The sequence below is a fragment of the Canis lupus genome, chromosome 8 (assembly GCF_003254725.2).
Source record: "Canis lupus dingo isolate Sandy chromosome 8, ASM325472v2, whole genome shotgun sequence".
Lineage (NCBI taxonomy): Eukaryota > Metazoa > Chordata > Mammalia > Carnivora > Canidae > Canis > Canis lupus.
The window spans coordinates 26,415,343-26,436,727 of NC_064250.1; the positions used below are offsets into that span (position 1 = coordinate 26,415,343).

General features: G+C 39.9%; 3 protein-coding genes across 8 annotated transcripts in view; 2 read left to right on the forward strand and 1 right to left on the reverse strand.

Annotated features, from left to right (window-relative positions):
• Positions 1-2,561, forward strand: part of KLHDC1 (kelch domain containing 1) — a 42,532-nt gene extending 39,971 nt beyond the window's left edge. For all 3 annotated transcript variants that reach the window (XM_025443273.3, XM_025443274.3, XM_025443277.3), the window contains one exon: positions 961-2,561. In XM_025443273.3, the coding sequence (XP_025299058.1) occupies positions 961-1,147 (187 nt within the window). In that variant the 3' untranslated portion in view covers positions 1,148-2,561. The remainder of the gene's footprint in view (positions 1-960) is intronic.
• A 5,095-nt stretch (positions 2,562-7,656) lies between these two features.
• On the forward strand, positions 7,657-18,880 carry KLHDC2 (kelch domain containing 2). 3 transcript variants are annotated; one of them, XM_025444062.3, is made up of 13 exons: positions 7,657-8,113; positions 10,510-10,589; positions 12,342-12,459; positions 14,281-14,396; positions 14,713-14,794; positions 14,941-15,024; positions 15,515-15,595; positions 15,672-15,730; positions 16,301-16,410; positions 16,806-16,878; positions 18,110-18,197; positions 18,297-18,349; positions 18,571-18,880. In XM_025444062.3, the coding sequence occupies exons 1-13, from the start codon at positions 7,961-7,963 to the stop codon at positions 18,692-18,694; spliced, it is 1,221 nt and encodes a 406-aa protein (XP_025299847.1). In that variant the 5' UTR covers positions 7,657-7,960; the 3' UTR covers positions 18,695-18,880. The 3 variants fall into 3 exon arrangements, with proteins under 3 accessions (XP_025299847.1, XP_025299848.1, XP_025299849.1); XM_025444063.3 differs by lacking the exon at positions 7,657-8,113 and adding an exon at positions 8,411-8,624; XM_025444064.2 differs by lacking the exon at positions 7,657-8,113 and adding an exon at positions 8,639-8,772.
• Positions 17,813-21,385, reverse strand: part of NEMF (nuclear export mediator factor) — a 47,415-nt gene continuing 43,842 nt past the window's right edge. For both annotated transcript variants that reach the window (XM_025444061.3, XM_025444060.3), the window contains exons 30-33: positions 20,725-20,825; positions 20,595-20,638; positions 20,434-20,513; positions 17,813-20,156 (exon numbers count right to left, since the gene is read on the reverse strand). In XM_025444061.3, the coding sequence (XP_025299846.1) occupies positions 20,079-20,156; positions 20,434-20,513; positions 20,595-20,638; positions 20,725-20,825 (303 nt within the window). In that variant the 3' untranslated portion in view covers positions 17,813-20,078. The remainder of the gene's footprint in view (positions 20,157-20,433; positions 20,514-20,594; positions 20,639-20,724; positions 20,826-21,385) is intronic.

Sequence of the window (21,385 nt, forward strand, 5' to 3'; positions counted from 1 at the left end):
GTCTCTCATTGACTCTTCCTTTATTGCTGCTCCATTCCTCTCTTCAGACCTGCTGTCTCTGGGTCAGTGTAAGTCAAGGGTGCCAGTGCACTGAGTTACAGCACGGGAATGGGGAGGACCGGACCATATGGCATAAAAATGGATGTTAGATACTTCATCTTGGGGCAATGGAAGAAAAAGTTCTCAAGAAGATTAAGTAGTTTTTGGACTGGAAGGATAAACGAAAAAAGATAGACTAACCTGCTTTGAAATCAAGTCTGAATTTTTTCTGCTTAAATAACACGAGCCTTCCCAGGTGGCTCAGTAGTTGAGCATCTGCCTTGGGATCAAGTCCCGCATTGGGCTCCCTGCAGAGAGCCTGCTTCTGTCTCTGCCTGTCTCTCTGTGTCTCTCCTGAATAAATAAATACAATCTTTTTTTAAAAATAGAAAAATAGGGGATCCCTCGGTGGCGCAGCGGTTTGACGCCTGTCTTTGGCCCAGGGCGCGATCCTGGAGACCCGGGATCAAATCCCACGTCTGGCTCCCGGTGCATGGAGCCTGCTTCTTCCTCTGCCTGTGTCTCTGCCTCTCTCTCTCTCTCTCTCTCTCTCTCTCTCTCTCTCTCTCTCTCTCTCTCCCCCCTCTCTGTGACTATCATAAATAAATAAAAATTTTAAAAAAAGAATCTAAAAAAAAGAAAAAGAAAAATAACATTTTGTGTGGTGCATGGTGAGTTGTAATTTTTGTTTCCACTGGATTTTGGTCACAATATGCTATGCTATATATGCTCCATGCTATAAAAATATATAATTATTGTGGTGCTCTGGGAAGAACATGTATCCTATCATGTTCCAAACAATACAGAGGAAATACATTACCATTTAAACATTTTATGATGATTTTTATTAAGAATACTTACCTGTAAATATTTTATGATTCAGGTTCAAAAACCAATAATTCTATTATGTTTTATTTACAGGTCATGCCTTGACTGCATTGGCAAAAATGCTATAATTTTAGAAAGTCAGATATCTTTATTACCTCCTAAACTTCTGCAACAAGTACTCAAAAAAATAACATTTTGGACTGCAGCTAATCACCGAGAAGAACAAAGAGCCCAAAAAGAAGAAACAGAAAATAAGTATCAGTGGATCATTAGCAATTAAATTGTCATATACTCTATATATTTAATATGTGTAAACATTTTAATCAGACTGTATATTTACCCCCCAAATTGGAGGCTTTATTTAGAAGATAAAAATTGAAACAAAAATGCTATGTTAAAGTGATTATATGTCATGAATATATGGGAATTAGATGTTAATGGAAGATTATATTTATATTTGTAAACTAATTTCCTAATAAGCTGCGGGAAGAAATATACTTTCTGAAAGTAAGAACAGTTGTAAGAGATTTTAACTCACTGTGTACTCTTTACTGGAAAGTTTACATGAATTTGAGGAGAATAAGAAATTAACCCAAGGACTTTAGAAATCCCCCAACATAATAATAGATAAAAGCATTATACATCAACTTTCAGGAAGAATGGATGTTCTCAAGCCACTTTAAAATTAAAGCTTCTCATTAAATAACCCAGTTATTTATAAAACTTCTCCTTAAATAACTGATCCAGCTGGGCAAAATGATAAAATTGGCAAACACTGATGTGTGTTTAGTACCGGCCTCCTACCCTTCTGCACTTACCTAGCAAAATCTTGTTAAGCATCGTCGTAACTTTTCCTCACCTTTATTTAAGGAGCGGAATACATGTCTTCAATTGTCCATTACTCCTAAGTTATTAGTTTGTCCAAATTTATATATATATATATATATATATATATATATATATATATATATATAAAGACCATGTTTTAAAGTGTCTAAAGTGGAGGTTTGCTTATCATACAGGCTTTGAAATATTGAGAAGCAGTAGATGTATTAACTTTTCAGACACATTAAAAAATACTTTTGCTTTGGAAGAGTGCTTCTAAAGCAGTTTTTGTAAGTAATGAAATGGGATGATAACCTAGTAATTTGCCTGTATAGAAACCCTGCTATTTGGCCCACACCACTCTACAGAGCTGGTACTCAAGACCCACGAACCTGGAAATATGTTCTCCTCCCACTGATGGTCAGTATTAACTGCCTCTACGGAAATGGCACACTGTATTTATCTTTATATTCCTTAAACTAGTACTTTTGCCATAATTAAGAAATTACTCATATTATCGGTTATACCCTTCCACTGAATTATTAATAACAATGAATTATTTAAAAGTTCAGTATATGAAATTATTCTCCATAATACCACCATTCAGGTTATCTCTAAAATTTAAAATGTTAGAGAGAATATATTTCTATATTGAAAAATATATGTAATTTATAATATAGTAGCTTATACTAGGTCATTAAATTTTACAGGTATATTTTATATATGTACTGTATTTTGGATGTGTAAAGCTTCTATTTATGTATTGAAATACTTTGTGCTTACATTTTATTTATTATATGAACCATATATACTATTTTCCTAGTTTTGTTAGTGTGAACCAGTCATTAGAGTTGATTGTGCAAATAATATTTCAGTGTAAGTTTTATTTTTTACTACGTTTAGGCTGATTAACAGATATAGAAAATGAATCTCACAGGTAATATACATCTTAGAAGTAATTATTACATGAATTTCTGTTATCAGCATTTTTAAGGGAAAAAATATCAAAACCTATTGGACAGTGATAGATGACATTGAAGGAAATGAACATCTTTTAAAATGTGAATTATGTGAATTTAAATTCTAGATTATGTGAACACTTTCCCTAGCCTCTTAGAAAAGTGCTTCTGATTTTAAATGGTTTACTTAGAATGTGAAAAGTTGGGAGTAGCCTCCTCAAAATACACTATCATTTAGGCTTCAACAGAAATCTGTGATCTGTGGCACACAAAACTTTTGACTTAATACACCGTGCTGCCTCAGGAACCTGTATGTCCTGAGCAGTAGCCCCATGGTTGGAGTGGCAGGAAATTCTGATCTTTACCTTTAAGCTCCAAAAGTTGGATTAAACCGAGCTTGGCTTGTCTGCTATTAGAAATTCTTGGAGTCTGCAAAGCCTGTGTTGAAGTCTCAAAGCCAAATAGTATTAATTCCTCACTTCCCATCAGCTGATGGTTTGCTGTCAATTTTTGTGCTGCTGACCTGCTGACCTCCACAGTACAGAGGAACCCAAGACAGTAATAGCCCCATAACTTTCTCTCCGAGCTCCCCTCACAGGTGCTCTGTTTGAAAAATGACTCTACAAGGGTTGACAGTCTTTTTCAGATGGTTCACAGAATAGGTTTCCAGTCTGGTTCTCAAGGAAAAAGATTTCTGGCCATCTTTATTATGGTTATTCTCAATATATTCTTCCCGTTGCCAGGAAGAATTCTTTTGAGTATTATCATTTTTAGTACGATATAGTCAGTAACACATCACAGTTAGGGTACATTTTTTTCCAAATCACATCTTTGCACACGTAAAAAGTGATTAGCCTTTGGCTAGAAGCATATCCAAAGAACTTTATACCTTCTGTCTAGGCACTAAAGTGATGCTTTCACTAATACAGTTATTTATATTGTATGTGTGTGTGAGAAAGAAATAATAGAAACTAAGAGAATAATTTTCAGGATAGTACACACTGACAAATATTTTTTGACATTAGAACACTTCAAAAGAAAAGCAACTTTGAGAAACATGTAATACTCCCTCCCTGCTTTGTGCGTGTGTGCGTGCACATGCGCACACAGTCACACACACATGCCTGTTTTTCATTTTATTAATGTGATTGTATTGGCATTTCAAGTTGTTGAGGCTATCATACAGTCCAGTGTGGGAACAGCAAGAACATTTTTTATCATCCTGTTACAGACTGAATGTTTCTGTTCCCCCCAAATTCATATATTGAAACCCTGATCCTCAATCAATGTAGTAGTATTTGGAGGTGGAGTATTTGGGAGGTAATTAGGTTTAGATGAGGTCATGAGGGTAACAACCCCACGATGGGATTATTGTCCTTATAAGAAGAGGCAGAGACCAGAGCTCATTCGCTCTCTCACCTGCCACGTCAGGGTGCAATGAAAAGGCAGCCATCCGCAAGCCAGGAAGGGGGTCCCCACTTAAATCTGCCAGCACCTTGATCTTGGACTTTCCAGGCTCCAGAACTGGGAGAAATAAATGTCTGTCATTCAAACCATCCAGTCTGTGGTATTTTGTTATAGCAGTCACACTAAGACACACCTAAAGTCCAGAGTTTACATTAAGATTCACTCTTGATGGCATTTATCCTATGGGTTTAGATAGATGTGTAACAATATGTATCTACCATTATAGGAGCATATAAAATAGTTTCAGTCTTAAAAAAAAAAAAAAAAAAAAAAAAAAAAAAAAAAAAAAAAAATAGTTTCAGTCTCCTAAAAATCATCTGTGCTCTGTTCATTCATTTCCCCCACCCCACTAACCCCTGGCAACCATTGATCTTGTTACTCCATAGTTTTGCCTTTTCCATAAGTCATATACTTGGAATGATGGAGTATGTAGCCTCTCCAGGCCGGTATATTTCAGTAGTTAGAAGCATTTAAGTTTCCTCGGTATGTTTTCATGGCTTAAAAAGATAAATCACTTCTTTTCAGCACGGAATAAAATTCCATTGTCTGGATATTCTTTATCAAGTTGAAGAAGTTCCTCTGTACTCCCTAGTTTGCTGAAATTTTTTTTTTTTTTGAAATTTTTTAAAAGATTTTATTTACTTATTTATTTTATTTACTTATTTATTTATTTTTATCTGAGAGGGAAGAGCATGAATAGGGGAGGAGTAGAGGAAGAGGGGCAAGCAGACTCTGCACAGAGCACAGAGCCCAACATGGAGTTCGATCTCAGGACCCAGAGACCATGACCAGAGCTGAAACCAGGAGTTGGATGCCCAACCAGATGACCCACCCTGGTGCCCCTTTCCACTTGCTGAGAGTTTTTATCCTGAATAGGTGTTATATAATTTTTCTGCTTCTATTGATATGATCATTTGATTTTTTTTTTTTAGCCTTTTGATATGGTAGATTCCATTAGCTGCTTTTTGAATGTTGAACAGTCTTGTATACTAAGGATAAGTTTTACTTGGTCATGGCGTATAATTCTTTTAAAAAATTTTAAAAATATTTTGAGAGAGAGAGAGAGAGACACGGAATGAGCAGGGTGAGGGGCTGAGGGGAAGCAGACCCCCTCTTGAGCAGCGATCCCCAATCAGGGCTAGGACCCTGGGATCATCATGACCTGAGTAAGCTGAAGGCAGGCGCTTAACTCACTGGACCACCCATGTGCCCCTCAAGTTGTCTAATTCTTATGTGAGTTTTGGCAGATTGTGTCTTTCAAGGAATTGGTCCATTTCATCTAGGTTATCAAATATAGGGGCAGAGTTGTTCATAATATTCCTTTTAATGTTATGGAATCTGTAGTGCTGTCCCCTATTTCATTTCTGACATCATTAGTAATTTGTGTCCTTTCTCTTTTTTCCTTAGCCTGGCTTAGAGGTTTATTGATTTTATTGATCTTTTCAAAGAACCAGCTTTTAGTTTTTTTTGCTAATTTCTTGTTTTCTGTTCTTTTTCTGTTTGTTTGTTTGTCTGTTTGGTTTATTCATGAGAGACACAGAGAGGTAGAGACATAGGCAGAGGGAGAAGCAGGCTCCCCCAGGGAGCCTGATGTGGGACTTCATGCGAGACTCCATCCCAGGACTCGAGCCCAGAACTCTGGGATCACTACCAGAGTCAAAGGCAGACGCTCAACCACTGAGCCATCCAGGTGCTCCTTATTTCTTGTTTTCAATTTCACTGATATGGCTGTAATTTTTTTTTTAAAGATTTTCTTTATTCATGAGAGACACACACACAGAGGCAGGTTCCATTCAGGGATCCCATGTGGGACTTGACCCCCGGCCTCCAGGATCACACCCTGGGCGGAAGGCAGGCACTCAACCTCTGAGCCACCCGGGCGTCCCAGCTCTAAATTTTTATTATTCTTTTCTTCCACTTGGATTTAATTTGCTCTTCTTTGGTTTCCTTTATTTATTTATTTATTTATTTATGATAGTCACAGAGAGAGAGAGAGAGGCAGAGACATAGGCAGAGGGAGAAGCAGGCTCCATGCACCGGGAGCCTGACGTGGGATTCGATCCCGGGTCTCCAGGATCGCGCCCTGGGCCAAAGGCAGGCGCCAAACCGCTGCGCCACCCAGGGATCCCTCTTCTTTGGTTTCCTAAGATGAACACTTAGATGACTGATTTTAGATTTTTTTTTTTTTTAAGATTTTATTTACTCATGAGACACACACACACACACACACACACACACACACACACACACACAGAGGCAGAGACACAGGCAGAGGGAGAAGCAGGCTCCATGCTAGAAGCCCGAAGTGGGACTCGATCCCGCGACTCCAGGATCATGCCCTGGGCCGAAGGCAGGCGCCAAACCGCTGGGCCACCCGGGCTGCCCTCTTTCTTCTTTTCTAATATATGCAATTCAGCGCTGTAAATTTCCACCTAAGCACTGCTTTCACCCATCCTACAAATCTTGAAAAATCATAAACATACAGGCAGTGACTAGGGAAGAAAATGAAAGGAAGGAACTAAGGGAGGAAATTTTCGGGCTATGAAAATTTGAGCCCGGAAAGCCTTTGTTACTGTTCCAAGTATTCCTCCCAAGCAGCGGCCCCAGCATGAAGATGGGGAAGAGGCCAGATAACAAAGCGGACTCCTCTCAGCAAACACGTCCAAGTACAGAGACACCATTGCGTTAGGGATTTAAGATGTATTCTGGCCCAACCCTATTTTACAGGTGAGGAATTCAAGTTTAGATGACAATAATTCCTAATTTTCTGACCTAGTTGAAATGTATCCTATAAAATATAAAAACTATTTGCCAGCCTCTCTTACGGGCGGGCGGTGAGGGTTTCTGAAGTACTTTCGAGTACGGTTTTCCAGACCGGGGGAAGCTCGCCGCGCTCAGGTCCCTGCTGAAGCGGAAGAGCTCACCGAGCGGAGGCGCCAGGGACCGCTCTGCAGGCGCCGGGCGGCACCGGGCGGCACCGGGCGGCACCGGGCGGGGAGCCCGCAGCGCCCGCGCGCGAGCAGGCGGCCTGGCAGCCGGCGGAGGCCCGGCGCCGCGCCTCGAGGCCCCGGGAAGACGGGGCAGAGACGTCTTTCTGCCTCTGAGACCAGAGACTACTGAGCAACGTCCCTACCCCTTTCCGGACCGTGAACCCTCTGAGAACATTCCTCAATCACCGAGGAGGAATTCTCAGTTTAAAAAAAAAAAAAAATTATAATTTTCCGCGAGAATGTGGCCACGATCCTCCCCTCCTTGGGCGCCCGCAGGCCAGGCGGTCGGAGCGTGCTGGCAGCCGGACCGCACTCTGTCTCGCGGCCGGCGGGGGCGGGGGTGGGCGGCGGCGGCGGCGGCGGGGGCGGGGGCGGGGGCGGGGGCGGGGGCGGGCGGCGGCGGCGGCGGCGGCGGGAGGACCCGGCGCTGGGGGCGCTGAGCGCCGGCCGCGCTTCCGGAGCCCGGCAGGCGGCGTCAGCGGAACGGGCGGTTCCGACCGTGGCGTAAACAAGGGCCGGCGGCGGCGGGCGGCGAGAGGCGAGCTGGAGGCGGGGCGCGCGCGCTGGAAGCCAGTCCCGGCCGGCCGCAAGTGGACCCCCTTCCGCCCTGCTCCCGGCGGGGCCCCGCCGCCGCCCCCGGCCCGACCCCGCGGCGCAGCCCAGGCGGCGGAGACGCTGTCCTCGCTGAGGAGGGGCTGGGAGGGCGCGGGCGGCCAGCGGCGGCCTTACCGCCGGGCCCTTCGCCGCCGCCTTCTGCTCGCCTCTCGCCGCCGTGCATTTCTCTCCTTTTCCTTTGTCTCTCCTGCCCTCGCGGGTGTGAGGATTGTTGGTGAACAGAAGTGCAGCCTCAAGATGGCTGATGGCAACGAGGAGCTGCGGGCGGACGACTTGCCGGGGCCAGCCTACGAGAGCTATGAGTCCATGGAGCTCGCCTGCCCCGCCGAGCGCAGCGGCCACGTAGCCGTCGGCGACGGGCGCCACATGTTCGTCTGGGGCGGCTACAAGGTCAGTGGGCGGCCGGCCGCGGCGGGCGTCGCTCGGCTGCCCCCGCGGCGCCTTTGCTGGCGGGCGGGAGTCTCCTCAGCAGCCCCAGCCGGTCCCGACGCTCCGGGCTGCCCCCGCCCCCCCGCCCCCCCGCCCCGCGCCCGCCGCGGACCCGCCGCTGAGGGGAGCCGGAGCGTTACTGAGGGGAGGGCGCGCTGGGCGGCTTCGACTCCGGGACGGGTTTTATTTTAAAAGGTTGCGGTGTGCGTGTGTGTCCGAGAGAGAGAGGTGACGTCGCGTGATGTCACTCGTAACCGTTCATCAGGCCCCTTGGGAGCCCAGGGCCCTCGGACGCCGTGGCCCGGTTATGGGGTGACCCGGCGCCCCGGGAGCGCCTTCTGCAGCCTTCCCGCCTCATCAGGAGTCCTAGCTGCACCTGTGCGGAGGGCCGGCGCCCTGATCGGAGCACTTCAGGGCTGGTTTCCTTTTGGTTTCAGCTGAGAAAGGGTTGACGTTTTGCAGAAAATTAACGGTAAAGCCTCCACCAGTAACCAAAAAACCAGCAGTATCAAGTGTAACTACCAAGTCAGCTCTTTGACCTCCAATCATAAGCCGTGTGATTAGTTCCCGTCCTCGAGCCAGCTGCATTCCTTGTTCCCGGGCTGGGGAATCCTACCCAGGTGTCTATTTAAACCTTGTTTACTAGTTTTCCTGCCCTTTTGCTATTAGAGCGTCCCAGTAACGCTCCACATTCTAGAATTGGCACCTTTCATTTGCTGAGGTGGCTCTGATCCATTCCTTCCAAAAATACTTTTTTGTCCCTTTAGGTTTTAAAGTTTATCTCCCCACCCCCAGGTGCTTGAAATTTGGTCCACTACATCTGTGCCTTTGAGGACTTACTTTGTGACTCTGGTCATAGATTTTTGCTTCTGGCGCAATTGACCTGATCATAGCTGATGACTGTCCAAAAAGGGCAGATGGAAGAAACTGTTGTGGCTGTCCTGACGAGCTCATTTAGTTTAACCACAGAGCATGGGGTTTTTTGTTTGTTCATTTTTGGCCAGTTCTAATTAATCTCTAATATTTTCCTCAGGCTCCAATGAACAGGTGTTTAGAGGAGGGTACTTACTTGGTAGGAAGAAAGGGCTGGCTGGTGTGTAGAAACGCTTATTAAAATATAAATAATTCCATTGGAGACATTAACCTGTTAGTCAATCACATTTTGGTCTAAACTGCTTATTCATAATTCTGTTTGTAAAAATCAGCAGCATTGAGGGAATGGAACTTTATGTTGGGGAGGGGGAGAAGGAGTGTGGTCAGGAATATTTTTGATGGTGATTTTTTGAGGGCCTGGATGTCTAGGACTTAGGGAGGTATGATCAGTGAAGTGAGTTAGTGGTTGCAAAACAGGCTGTTCTCAGTATTTTGGCTAGCACCCCGAGAAGCCCTTGCAGATTGTATTGATGGCAATAAACCTGAGCTTCCTACACAGTCGTCCATTTTCCCCTTCAAGTGAGGCTGGTCTGCTCTGGGTCAGCTGCTGTCTTGCTTCCAGCCTTTATAAGTGGTGGACTAGAAAATGTTTACGTGGCCACCTCCCCTCTTCCTGTATAACACTTGTTACACAGGCTTATTCCATTCTGACATCCATTCTCCATGAACTTCTGTTGTTGACGTTGTTCAAAAAGTGACCAGCAAGGTTCAAAGGCTGGAGAGGTCGGGCTGTGACTGAAGTTGCAAATTCAGGGAAAGGAGGGTAGAATCCTGATTCCACTGTTACTTGCAAAGTAACCCTGGCCAAATTATTACCTCTCTAAAAAAAACCTATTCTCTTGTAATAGCAACTGCTTTTTAGGGTTGTTGAGAGGATTAAATAAAATAATCCACTGAAAGTGCTCAGCTAGTTCTGGCATGTGGTAGGCTCGCTCTGTTAAGAATTATTACCTGAAGGGAAATAGAGCAGAACGGGGAACTTAGTTTTGCATATGGACTTAATTGCCCCTGCTGTTTCTTGGTAGAGGATGGATGGATGACAGGAGAAAATGGCTAGAAAACGACATCGTGTTAGTGTGGGCCAGGCACTTACACAGTAGACGTGTCAGGGAAGCGCTCCTGAAGTCATGCCACTGAAAGTTGGTGCATGGTCTGTTCAGGATCAAGTGGCCTTAGAGATTTTTCTGGAGATCTCTGAACTTCCTGCATCATCACAACTGCTGTATCAAAAACTTGAGTTAAATGTCAGGTTGTCTAAGCATTACCTTGAGTATGGGACAGGGAAGATTGTCCATTTGATAGACCTGAATTGTAAGACCTACTTCTCATTAACTCTCATTAGTATCTCAAGATGGGGAAAAAACACATAGTGCCTCTTTAGAATGCCAATTATTTTTATATTTGCTTTTTTTTTTTATTCTTAGAGTAATCAAGTCAGAGGATTATATGACTTTTATCTGCCTAGAGAAGAACTATGGATCTACAACATGGAGACTGGAAGATGGTAACTGTGGATATTATGAGGGATTCTAAAAAGTTCAAATAAGATTGCAGATAAACTCTGGGGGTACCTGGTGGGTGACTCGGTCAGTTAAGCATCTAACTATTGGTTTCAGCTCAGCTCATGATCTCAGGGTTGTGAGATGGAGCCCCAAGTCGGGCTCCATGCTCTGGAGGGAGTCTGTTTTAAGATTCTCTCCTCCACCCATGCTCTCTCTAAAATAAATCTTAAACTCTGTAAAGCCCTTTCTAATATAATAAAAATATCTTAACAGAAAATGCAAAGCTAAAAACAATGTTCTAGTTCAGTTTAGCTGCTAAGCTTAGATACATTAACAAGTCTGCAGTAGTTCCGTAATTACTCAGTACTTTCATGACCTTTGAAGAAACTTCTATTCAGGGCTCTGTAAAGTATCGCTGTAATATTAAAGAAGTAGAGGCTTCATCCTGAAATGGAAATACAGTAAAAGTTCTCTGTATAATTTTTTTTCAAGATGTTTATATTTTCTGTTATATGGTAAATGAGAAAAGAATTTCTAGATTTTATCTGCTAGAAATAAAGGTGGTATTCTAATGAGCTCTAACAAAAATTACAGTGCATATCTCTTTAAAATAGGGTTTTTTTTAAAAACAAATTAACCAAAATTTGCCTTCCATACACCTGGGGATGTTCTGAAAAGACCTTTTGCCAGTCTCCTAAACAGTGGAACTCAAAAGAGTATGTTCTTGGCAGAATTAATGTGGTTTTCAAAATGCTGGGTTAGCATGCTTGGGGGTTTATAAAGTAGTCTCCATGGTTCGCTTTGAAAAACTCTGCATTTTGCATATTTTGCACATTCTAGATCACAGAACAAGGAGAGTAGTGGTCCCACCTGATTTAAGAGTTCAACTAAAGGACGCCTGGGTGGCTGAGTGGTTGAGCGTCTGCCTTTGGCTCAGGGTGTGATCCTGAGGTCTGGGATCAAGAGTCCTACATCGAGCTCTGTGCGGGGAGCCTGCTTTTCCATCTGCCTGTCTCTGCCTCTCTCTGTGTCTCTCATGAATAAATAAATAAAATCTTTAAAAAAAGGAAAGTTCAACTAAAAAGTCAAGATATTTCTGTACATAGCAAATCAGTTTTGATCTGAGCTGTTTGCTCTTTTTTAAAAAAGAATTGGAAACTTACAGTATTTCTTTAATAGGGGAATTCTAGATTTTTAGAACATTCAGTCCCAAGATTTGTAAAAATAAGCCTACTAAAACTTAAAGTTTAGCATATATAAAGAGAATGTGGCCTACCGTTAAGTACCAGATATCTTGTAGTTTTACCTAAGGTGTGAATCCAATTCATTTGAATGACTAAAAGGTGACTGAATAAAAACACTTACTGAATTAAGCTGTCAGTAGTGGTATGACTCCTTTCCTTTTGGGTTCCTGGCCCCATAAAACCAAAAACAAAATAGCCACTGATTAGGTCAATAAAGAGCAGTTTGAGAAACACAAAATGGTATGCTCCTAGGATCACACAACACTGAGGCTTCAGAACTTCTTTCCTGCCTGTGTGCAGCACCAGCTGGCCCTGCCTGGGTAACCGGTGAAGAGGAGAAACCACATTCTGTGGATTAATTTTAGAGCTAGATGAGACCCCAGAGGTTATCTAGCTGGCCAGTCTATTTTATTTTTTCCCTTTATTGTGGGAATAGAAGAAAAATGAATAACCTTTACATTTCTTCCCTTTTGGGAAACATTTACATTCAGAGTTTTTTTTTGCCCCCAGGAAAAAAATTAACACAGAAGGAGATGTTCCTCCTTCCATGTCAGGAAGCTGTGCTGTGTGTGTAGACAGGGTGCTTTACTTGTTTGGAGGACACCATTCAAGAGGCAATACAAATAAGGTTAGTGTTTCTAAGGATTATGGTTTAAGGCAATTTTACTCTTTTTCAGACAACTTCAGATTTCTAAGGTTACCCCGTACTCCTGTCCCAGTTAAAAAATATATGTATGTGATAATGGTGTGTATGTGCATTTTAGTATTTGTCTACCAGTCTATATTTATGTAGGCCTTTGGTAAAATCAACTTTGGTTGATAACTTGTGTGCAGAAATTTTCTAAGTGGTTTTGCTTTGTGCTCTCTGCAACTGCTTGGTCTCTTAGAACCCAGGGGTGTTAGAGAAATATTAGTAAACCAAATGAAAACAAGATGTAATCACGAGGGACAGGGTAAAAATTAACAGACCACCACTCAACTATAAGGATGAATTAATACTGACATTTTATATACTGATATTCCTATAATATGGCACATAAGATACTGTTGTTCAGACATTGTTTTTTTTTTTCCAAATAGGAAAAAAAGATAAGTTGTTCTCTCAAGCCAGTAAGACGCAAATGTCAGTCAGGAAGGTGCATATGATTTAGGGATACTCATAAATTTATTTACCAACTTAACACCTTAAACGCTAAGCACTTGGTTAGACATTGGAGACAAAGAGATGAATGATACAGTCCCTGCCTCTGGGAACTCACATTCTAAAAGGGACACAACATAAGAAGTAGACAATTTCAGTAGCATATAACTAGATACATAGAGCTGGCTCATAGTATAATAGCTCAGTAAATATTTTTAAATCTGAAAAAGAATCCTTGACATTGTGTTTGGCAGGATGGAGGAACAGAATAAGGAAAGTCTTCACCAAAGAGGGTGAATTGAATCATAATTGGAAGGGGTAGCCAAGATACAAGTATCAAGAGGCAGAGGTATAAGCAAATATGTCTTATTCGTGGAAATGCCAAGTGGTTTGGTGTGGATGGAGCATATGGCTGACATAATTTCAAACTGTACTTCTAGGAGCTCTAGGGATTTCTTTGGCATGCCTTGGGCCACCTATGAGAGGAGCATAATTGGGCAGGGTCCAGACCACCTGTCCTGCCTCCACTTTAACAAGTGTAGCTCCACTTTGGTTAAGCTTTTGCTTAAGATTTTGTTTGAAGGGTTCTGTGCCTAAAAGATTTTGAGGTCTTGCTGTAGTGGAGCCATGTGTTGTTTTTCAGAGCCAAGGAGGAGAAAGATACTTCGAAGCGACATGAAGCAGCTTGGGAAAGCAGCTGTGGCTTTAGGGCTGGACAGAAGAATGGGAGTAGTTGCTATATCAAACAGCTAGCTTTGGTTATTTTAAGTTTGATCAAATGGAAGCCTAGGAGTCTTAAGAGAAGTAAAACGGTATATATAATGGTCAGATTTATTCAAGTACCTGAATGAGAACCCTTTGAAAGACCAGTACTTAACTGTAGCAGCTAAGGATAAATCTTAAAAAGATTAAGTAGGCACTTAAGATCTGTTTGTTAAATTTGAAGGTGAAATTGCGAAGTTCATTTTTTTTTTTTTTTTTGGTAATGCCATACCCATAAATTAGATCAGTACAACTCCAAGTGCCCATGTAAGGTACAGAATGAAAATCCACACACTTCTATTCCTTCATCAAAAAAATGTGGCTGTTGGAAAAAAATGAGCTGAACAGGGTGCCTAGTGACTTAAGGAATTTATGCCAGAATGTAAATTACCTATGTAGACTCAGACCAGTTAAGTCTATAATTACACTTTTAGGAGAACTGAATTAAATGACATTCCTATTATCATTAAATCACAATAAAATTAAATGCCAAAGTTGAATTTCTTTAACATAACCAAATCTAACTGAAATCACTGCTTCTGACAGTTCTACATGCTGGATTCAAGGTCTACTGACAGAGTATTACAGTGGGAAAGGATTGACTGCCAAGGAATTCCTCCATCATCAAAGGACAAACTTGGTGTCTGGGTATATAAAAACAAGTAAGTTAGCAGCCCCACACGTTTGGGTTTTTATGTACAAAGTGGTTTGCCATTCAAGTACCCTTAGATAATAACCACTGTAACCTTAGAACATACCTTCTAGGGTCCATATGAGGGTTAAGTGAATTAATACATCAAAGCACTTACCATTGCACCTAAGACATAATTAGCCACAGTAGCCATTACTATGTGAGTAAATACTTTCATATATTCAGGTATGCCTTCTCAATTTGTAGCATAACAAAAGGAAAACTTGTATCTTCCTAACCTGTGGATGTTTGAATTTTTAGTGTCTTGTCTTTTTTTTGTCAAACAGGTTAATATTTTTTGGAGGTTATGGCTATTTACCTGAAGATAAAGTATTGGGAACTTTTGAATTTGATGAAACATCTTTTTGGGTAAGTTAGGTTTTGTATTTGTATATGGCCTTCTTGGTATATTGAAAATAACATATTTGCTAGTCTTGTTCATTTTGGCTTATTCATAAACCAGACAAAGCTATACAGACATTTGTAAAATAACCCAGATTCTTAATTTTCTGTAGAATTCCAGTCACCCAAGAGGATGGAATGATCATGTACATATTTTAGACACTGAAACATTTATCTGGAGTCAGCCTATCACTACTGTGAGTTACTGAAGAATACTGAATTATTAAAGCAAGGCTCCTTGGAGAAGGGTAGTTGGGAGGTGGTTAAAACTGATAGATCACTCATTTTTCTGGTGAGAGAAGATCCATTGCTGTCATTATTCTCTAAGGAGTCCATACCTCAGAAACAATGTATGGACTAACCCAGCATCTGTTATCTAATAGATGTTAAGTGTTACTGTTTGTAACTAAATAAATGACCTAGCACTGGATTATTCTTTGACACAGGTGTCACAAAATGCGCTACCTTTTATTTTAAAAGATAAAAATAAAACAAGCATTGTATTAACTAGTACATTCAGTAATACACCTAAAAAACATAAAATTATAGTTCCCAGTTTTAGTATTGCTGTTGACTAGACATCTGCACACTTTAGCTTAAAAGCTCAGGTGTCTTGCATGTCCTCATCCCATACCCAGAGATGACTCTGGTATTTATTTTAAAAGATTGCTTTTATGACTTCTGTAGGGTAAAGCACCTTCACCTCGTGCTGCCCATGCCTGTGCAACTGTTGGAAACAAAGGCTTTGTGTTTGGAGGCAGATACCGAGTAAGTGTATGAACAGTTTCAAGGACTTGCTTTTGAGTCATTCAAAGGATAATTACTTAAAATTACCCTTTTTCAGGATGCCAGAATGAATGATCTTCACTATCTTAATCTGGATACATGGGAGTGGAATGAATTGTATGTATCACTTAGATAATTTTTGTTAGTTTTTTTTTATTCTGTTATCAGTATATAATGTATTTGCTTAAATTTTCTATAACTGAGAATTTAAATATGATGACTAGATCCCTAAAGGTTTTTTGTTTTTTTTTTAAATTGCCTGTTTCCAGAACTGTATCTGGCACCCAGCTTGTGCTCAAGTGTTTGTTGAAAGGTCTTCTAAGAACATAGTTCTAAAGCTTGTAGCTATTAATACCAAGAAGTTTTTTTAAATTTAAAGTCTTTTTCATAATTCTATATGAACTTTAAAACTTCTTCAGCATTTTTCTGTATTCAACAGTAGTTACTTTTAAACACAGATATTGGGGATCCCTGGGTGGCTCAGCAGTTTTGTGACTGCTTTTGGCCCGGGGTGCAGTCCTGGGGTTCTGGGATCGGGGTCCCGCGTCGGGCTCCCGGCATGGAGCCTGCTTCTCCCTCTGTCTTTCATGAATAAATGAATAAATAAATCTTAAAATAAATAAATAAATAAACACAGATATTGTAACCTAGCTGTTTTTTTTTTTTTTTTTTTTTTTTTTTTAAAAGAATTCCACAAGGCATATGCCCAGTTGGCCGATCGTGGCACTCACTAACACCAGTTTCTTCAGATCATCTCTTTCTCTTTGGAGGATTTACCACTGATAAACAGCCACTAAGTAAGTTTTAAAAAAATGTAAGAAATCATTATATATCATTCATATGTGATATATAGCTAGAAAAAAATCAGTCTCTTTTAGATGTATCAGAGCGCTGTAGGGTTGGTTGGAAGGTTTGCTATTAATTTTGATTCCATAACCTCTAATTGTTTTTATACTAGGATATCCATTCTGTTCAGTATAACCCTTAAAAGCCCTACTGAAGGGCTGTAACAGGCAAAGGGCTTACTTGGTTAATTGCAGAGAAAAAAAAAAAAAAGGATATATACTTCCTGTTTGTACTCACGGTCTCATTTATTACTTCTCTTGCTAAAGCTGTGCCCTTTAAGTATCAGTGTCCTATCGACAAAATAACATACTTCATTTCATGGCTCTTCTTTTTTTGCTTCAATCAGGTGATGCCTGGACTTACTGCATCAGTAAAAATGAATGGATACAGTTTAATCATCCCTATACTGAAAAACCAAGGTATGAACTATTTAAAAAATAATTCCTGTACTGAATAATTGAGGGCCATAAAGATGTACAGTACTGGTAATGAGAGGAAATTGTGGCTGCATTAAATCTGTCATTCTTACAAAAATCCTAGCATTCACTAAGGTTTCACATCATACCTCTTGAAAGAAAAGAAAACCAATGTTATCCTATTATTGAATGCTTTCTTTCCTGTCACTGTGCATAAAAAGCAGAGCTGGACTTTGACTTTTGCTGCAGCTTTTATCGTAAAATTGATGTAGTTAAAATTTATAATCAAGGTCTTTACTCAAGTGAATTGAACTGCTTCTAGGTTTGTCATTTAAAATAACTGGAGGGACACCTAGGTGGCTGTCTTAAGTGTCTACCTTCAGCTCAAGTCATGATGCCAGGGTTCATGGGATGGAGCCCCTCCTTGGGCTCCCTCTCAACGGGGAATCTGCCTCTCCCTCTTCATCATCTTCTCCCCCTACTCATGTGCTCTTTCTCTCTCAAATAAATCTTAAAAAAAAAAAAAAAAAGTAACTGGAAAGGAGAGAATTCCAAAACCTTAAATCAAGAACTTTCTATTAGATTTGCAGTAGTGCTGTATAATAAATATTAAGTCAAATCACCACCACCACCCCAAAAAAGTTTTTTGTTAATCTCAAAAAGAATTGTTACAAAAATTGCTAAAGGATATGATATAGTCACAACTGGTATTCAGCACATTTAAGTAGGTCAGCCTGCATTTTTTCCCCCAAGCTTCTAATTTAAGTACACTTATGCACAAAGGCTTCATTTGGCACAAAAGTTTTTCCCATAGAATTACCAGGCCTGATACTTTGAGTATCTCAGGCAGATTCAGCATTCTTCAGATGTTTTGTATAAGGTCAACTGGCCCTACTATGAAAAGAAGATCGAGAGGGCATATACCACACATCTCCCATAAGATTTTTTTTTTTATTGCTAACAAAGACCTAGAGAACAGATCCAGTTCAAACCCCTCATTGCATAAATTAGGACTGGACCAGAGAGATAAAATGATAACATCCAGATAAAACAGACATTGATTTTTTTTTTTGCCCCCCCCCTAGCTTTTGCTATTTAAGATAATTGCTTCTCAACATGTTTCTGGTCTATACTAAAGATCTCTAGTCTTTATTTCATCATTCTGGTTCTTTAGTATAAATTATCAATTTGGTGTTTGGGTAACTTCAAACTCAAGCTTTCATTTTAAACATAGATTATGGCATACAGCTTGTGCCAGTGACGAAGGAGAAGTAATTGTTTTTGGTGGGTGCGCCAACAACCTTCTTGTCCATCACAGAGCTGTAAGTATACTACACCTTATGTTAAAGGACACTTTATAATATTTCTGAAACTTACTTGTGGAGTACTTACTTTTTAATGTGTTCTTCTCTATTTTTCAGGCACACAGTAACGAAATACTTATATTTTCAGTTCAACCAAAATCTCTTGTAAGGTAAGTAACTTTTTACTAGGTACTTCATTTTAAATTAATCCTTTTGAAAAACCAGGTTTATAGATAAGGGCAATAACAAGCTTTCATTGATATAACTAACCAGTTCCTATTAAAACCTTTAAAGAAAGTGGGTTTGTTTTTTTTTTTGGGGGGGGTTATAATTCTTCAAGTTAATGTGCTTCTAAACAGTAAAACAAATTATTTTTCTCCTCTACTTTCAGGCTAAGCTTAGAAGCAGTCATTTGCTTTAAAGAAATGTTAGCCAACTCGTGGAACTGCCTTCCAAAACACTTACTTCACAGTGTTAATCAGAGGTTTGGTAGTAACAACACTTCTGGATCTTAAGGCTTCGTAGATAATGCCTCTGATCACCTTGCATGGACAGCAATTCTGTAAACATCAGAGAGTGGCATTGTTTGTATAATCATATGCATTGTTGTAGTTTGCAGCTTTTTGGTTTTAATGTGCATGTGAATGGCCTAGAGAACCTATTTTTGTGTCTAAAGTTTACAATAAATGTATTTAACACCAGTAACTGTCTTCTGTTAAAGCAAAAGAAAACTAATATTTGGGCTTTTTACCCTAAAGAATGGTTATTATTATATTTCCTTTTTAGTAACTTCAGATATATAGCTGTAGAAACATTATACTAATTATTCCTACCACTATCAAAATGGTGACGTTATCTTTTTAAGTTAATAGTTTAAGTGGCAAGAGTAATCTATTGTATTTACAACACTAGGCTGTATTACAAAGTTTTCTTTTTTTTTTTACATTTAAATGGAAAAATATTCTCAATAGGACTAAGTTTGGAAGGACCACCAGCTTCAGTACTTTGACCTTAATGCTTTGGTACAGGGGCAGGGCAAGTGGTCATATTGACTGTAGGTAGCTACCGTCTAATCATTTAAGAAGTAAAAATTTTAAAAGAATGGAATTTGATGTATGACTTATTCTCCATTCTGTTAGGAGATAGAAGAGGAGGAGCTGGGTCAGGAGTCTTTAGTGATAAGCCTGAAAAAGTGCACTTATGATATCTTAGGTTAAGATACTCTGTAACATGCTGATAATTACTAGAGGTAGAAAATAAAATGATACAGAACTGAATGAGATTACACAGAAGAAACCAGTATGAAAGTGAAGTATAAATGCATGGAAATGATCAATACCAATTTTTTCTAGGTGTTCTTTCTTAGGCTGAATTATGTGTATTTTAAATCTGGTCTAATATATTTTTGACAAGTATAAGTAAAGGCAGAAGCTTTCCAAGACTTAATCCTAAACGTCTACCCCCCAACCCCACCACACTGGGGAAAAGAAAAAAAAACCTTGTGACTGGCCCATAAGAGATATATTAGACGTTATATACGGTAGACTACCAAGTCAACAGTCTAAGCAATTGAGCCACTTCACTGTTCAGTTTCTTTACAACATGAAATGAAAACTTAGTATTAACCTCCCAAAGTTCAAGAAAATGTAGGAGAATAACTACAGATGTATACAATTAGCATTTAACTGTCCACAAATATTTTAGGAAATCCTATCATAGTGTTTCCTCTCTAAAAAACCAGAGGGGGGTTGGGGGGAAGAAGTCCTTTTGGCGAATATAGCAAGGCAATGTTTAGTTCATTTTTAAATGCGGAAGTCTTGTTACATGGTGTTTTCATCTCTGAACTTCCAAAAGGCTATAAAATTGGCTCTTCTCAAATATTTTAGGATTTCATTTCGGCTATTTCCTTTTTACATTCAGAAGATTGGGTGCAGACACTTTGACTTTGCCAGGAATGTTTCTTGATAAATCCGTGTCCTAAAAAAAGAGAATTGCTGAATATTTTCACATTCTATATAGTGGTCATGTATCTTTTATGACAGTTTGTGTCCTCTCTTGTCAAAAGAAAGGCATTTCCAAAATTTTCAACTGAAATGATTTTAATTGTTTTACACTTGCTTCTAGTAAGACATTTTCTACCAAAATAATAGCTGCAGCATGCATCTACTGAATAAAGAACTGAAAGTATAAAGTTGCAACTGCTAACATTTTTAACTACACCACCGATCTACAGACTTCCAGAGAAATACTTTACCTTTACACTGCGAAATAAGTCTTTTTCTCTTGCTGTTGCTTCTTTGGAATGCATGAAACTATTCAAAGCTGTTTTTGCAGCTGTAAATAGAAAATAGAAGAATCTACTTCTGTCCAGTAAAAAAAATGTTCAAAATCATAATTCAGAAGAATTTTAAATACCTTTTCCCTTTTTCTGAACTCCAGGAGTAAGTTTCACTTTGTATCTTTAAAGAGGAATTGCATGTGTTACTGAACAAAACTTGACACAATAGTGACTTATGAATGGTTTTGTAAACTATAGATGACTTACTTATAGTTTGTCATGGTGGTGTAAGGGGCACATATTGGAATGGCAAACAGTAATACATCTTCAGGATGTGGCTGCCCTGTCAAAGAGTCAAAGAGATTTTCCTAAAAAAGGGAAAACAAAAACAGTCAGAAAATTCATACCAGTCCTAAAAAAGGAAAAATCTAATATCTCAACATATTTTTATCTTTTTCTGATAGACCTATATAGTTTTCAGCTCTGCTTTATATTTATAGCTCTAAAGAGTTTAAGACCAATGGTGTTTATATTCCTTACTGCTATAATTTTGTACAGCATAATGAGAAATAAAAATGATTTTCAAAAATGATCTTTGTAAATACATTTAAGAAAAGGGAGAAAAAAAATGGATATTTCTCATTGCAGAAAACTACTATGGATTAAAATGGTGTACAATAATGACCACAAATACATTTCCATTGCCTGGAAATGGGACTGATACTTTGGCTAGACCAGCAGTTCTCAATGAGGGGGATTTTCTAGGCCTCTCCTCCCCTAGACATCTGCCTATTCTTAAGGAAGTATCTTCTTACAGTTGCCCTTCGGTGGGCTGCCTACAAGATTAGCTTAGCAACATGAATACAACTCAGACAAGATGCTTGGTGCTGAAGTAGTGTTTACTATGTGCCATGGACTTTTCTAAATG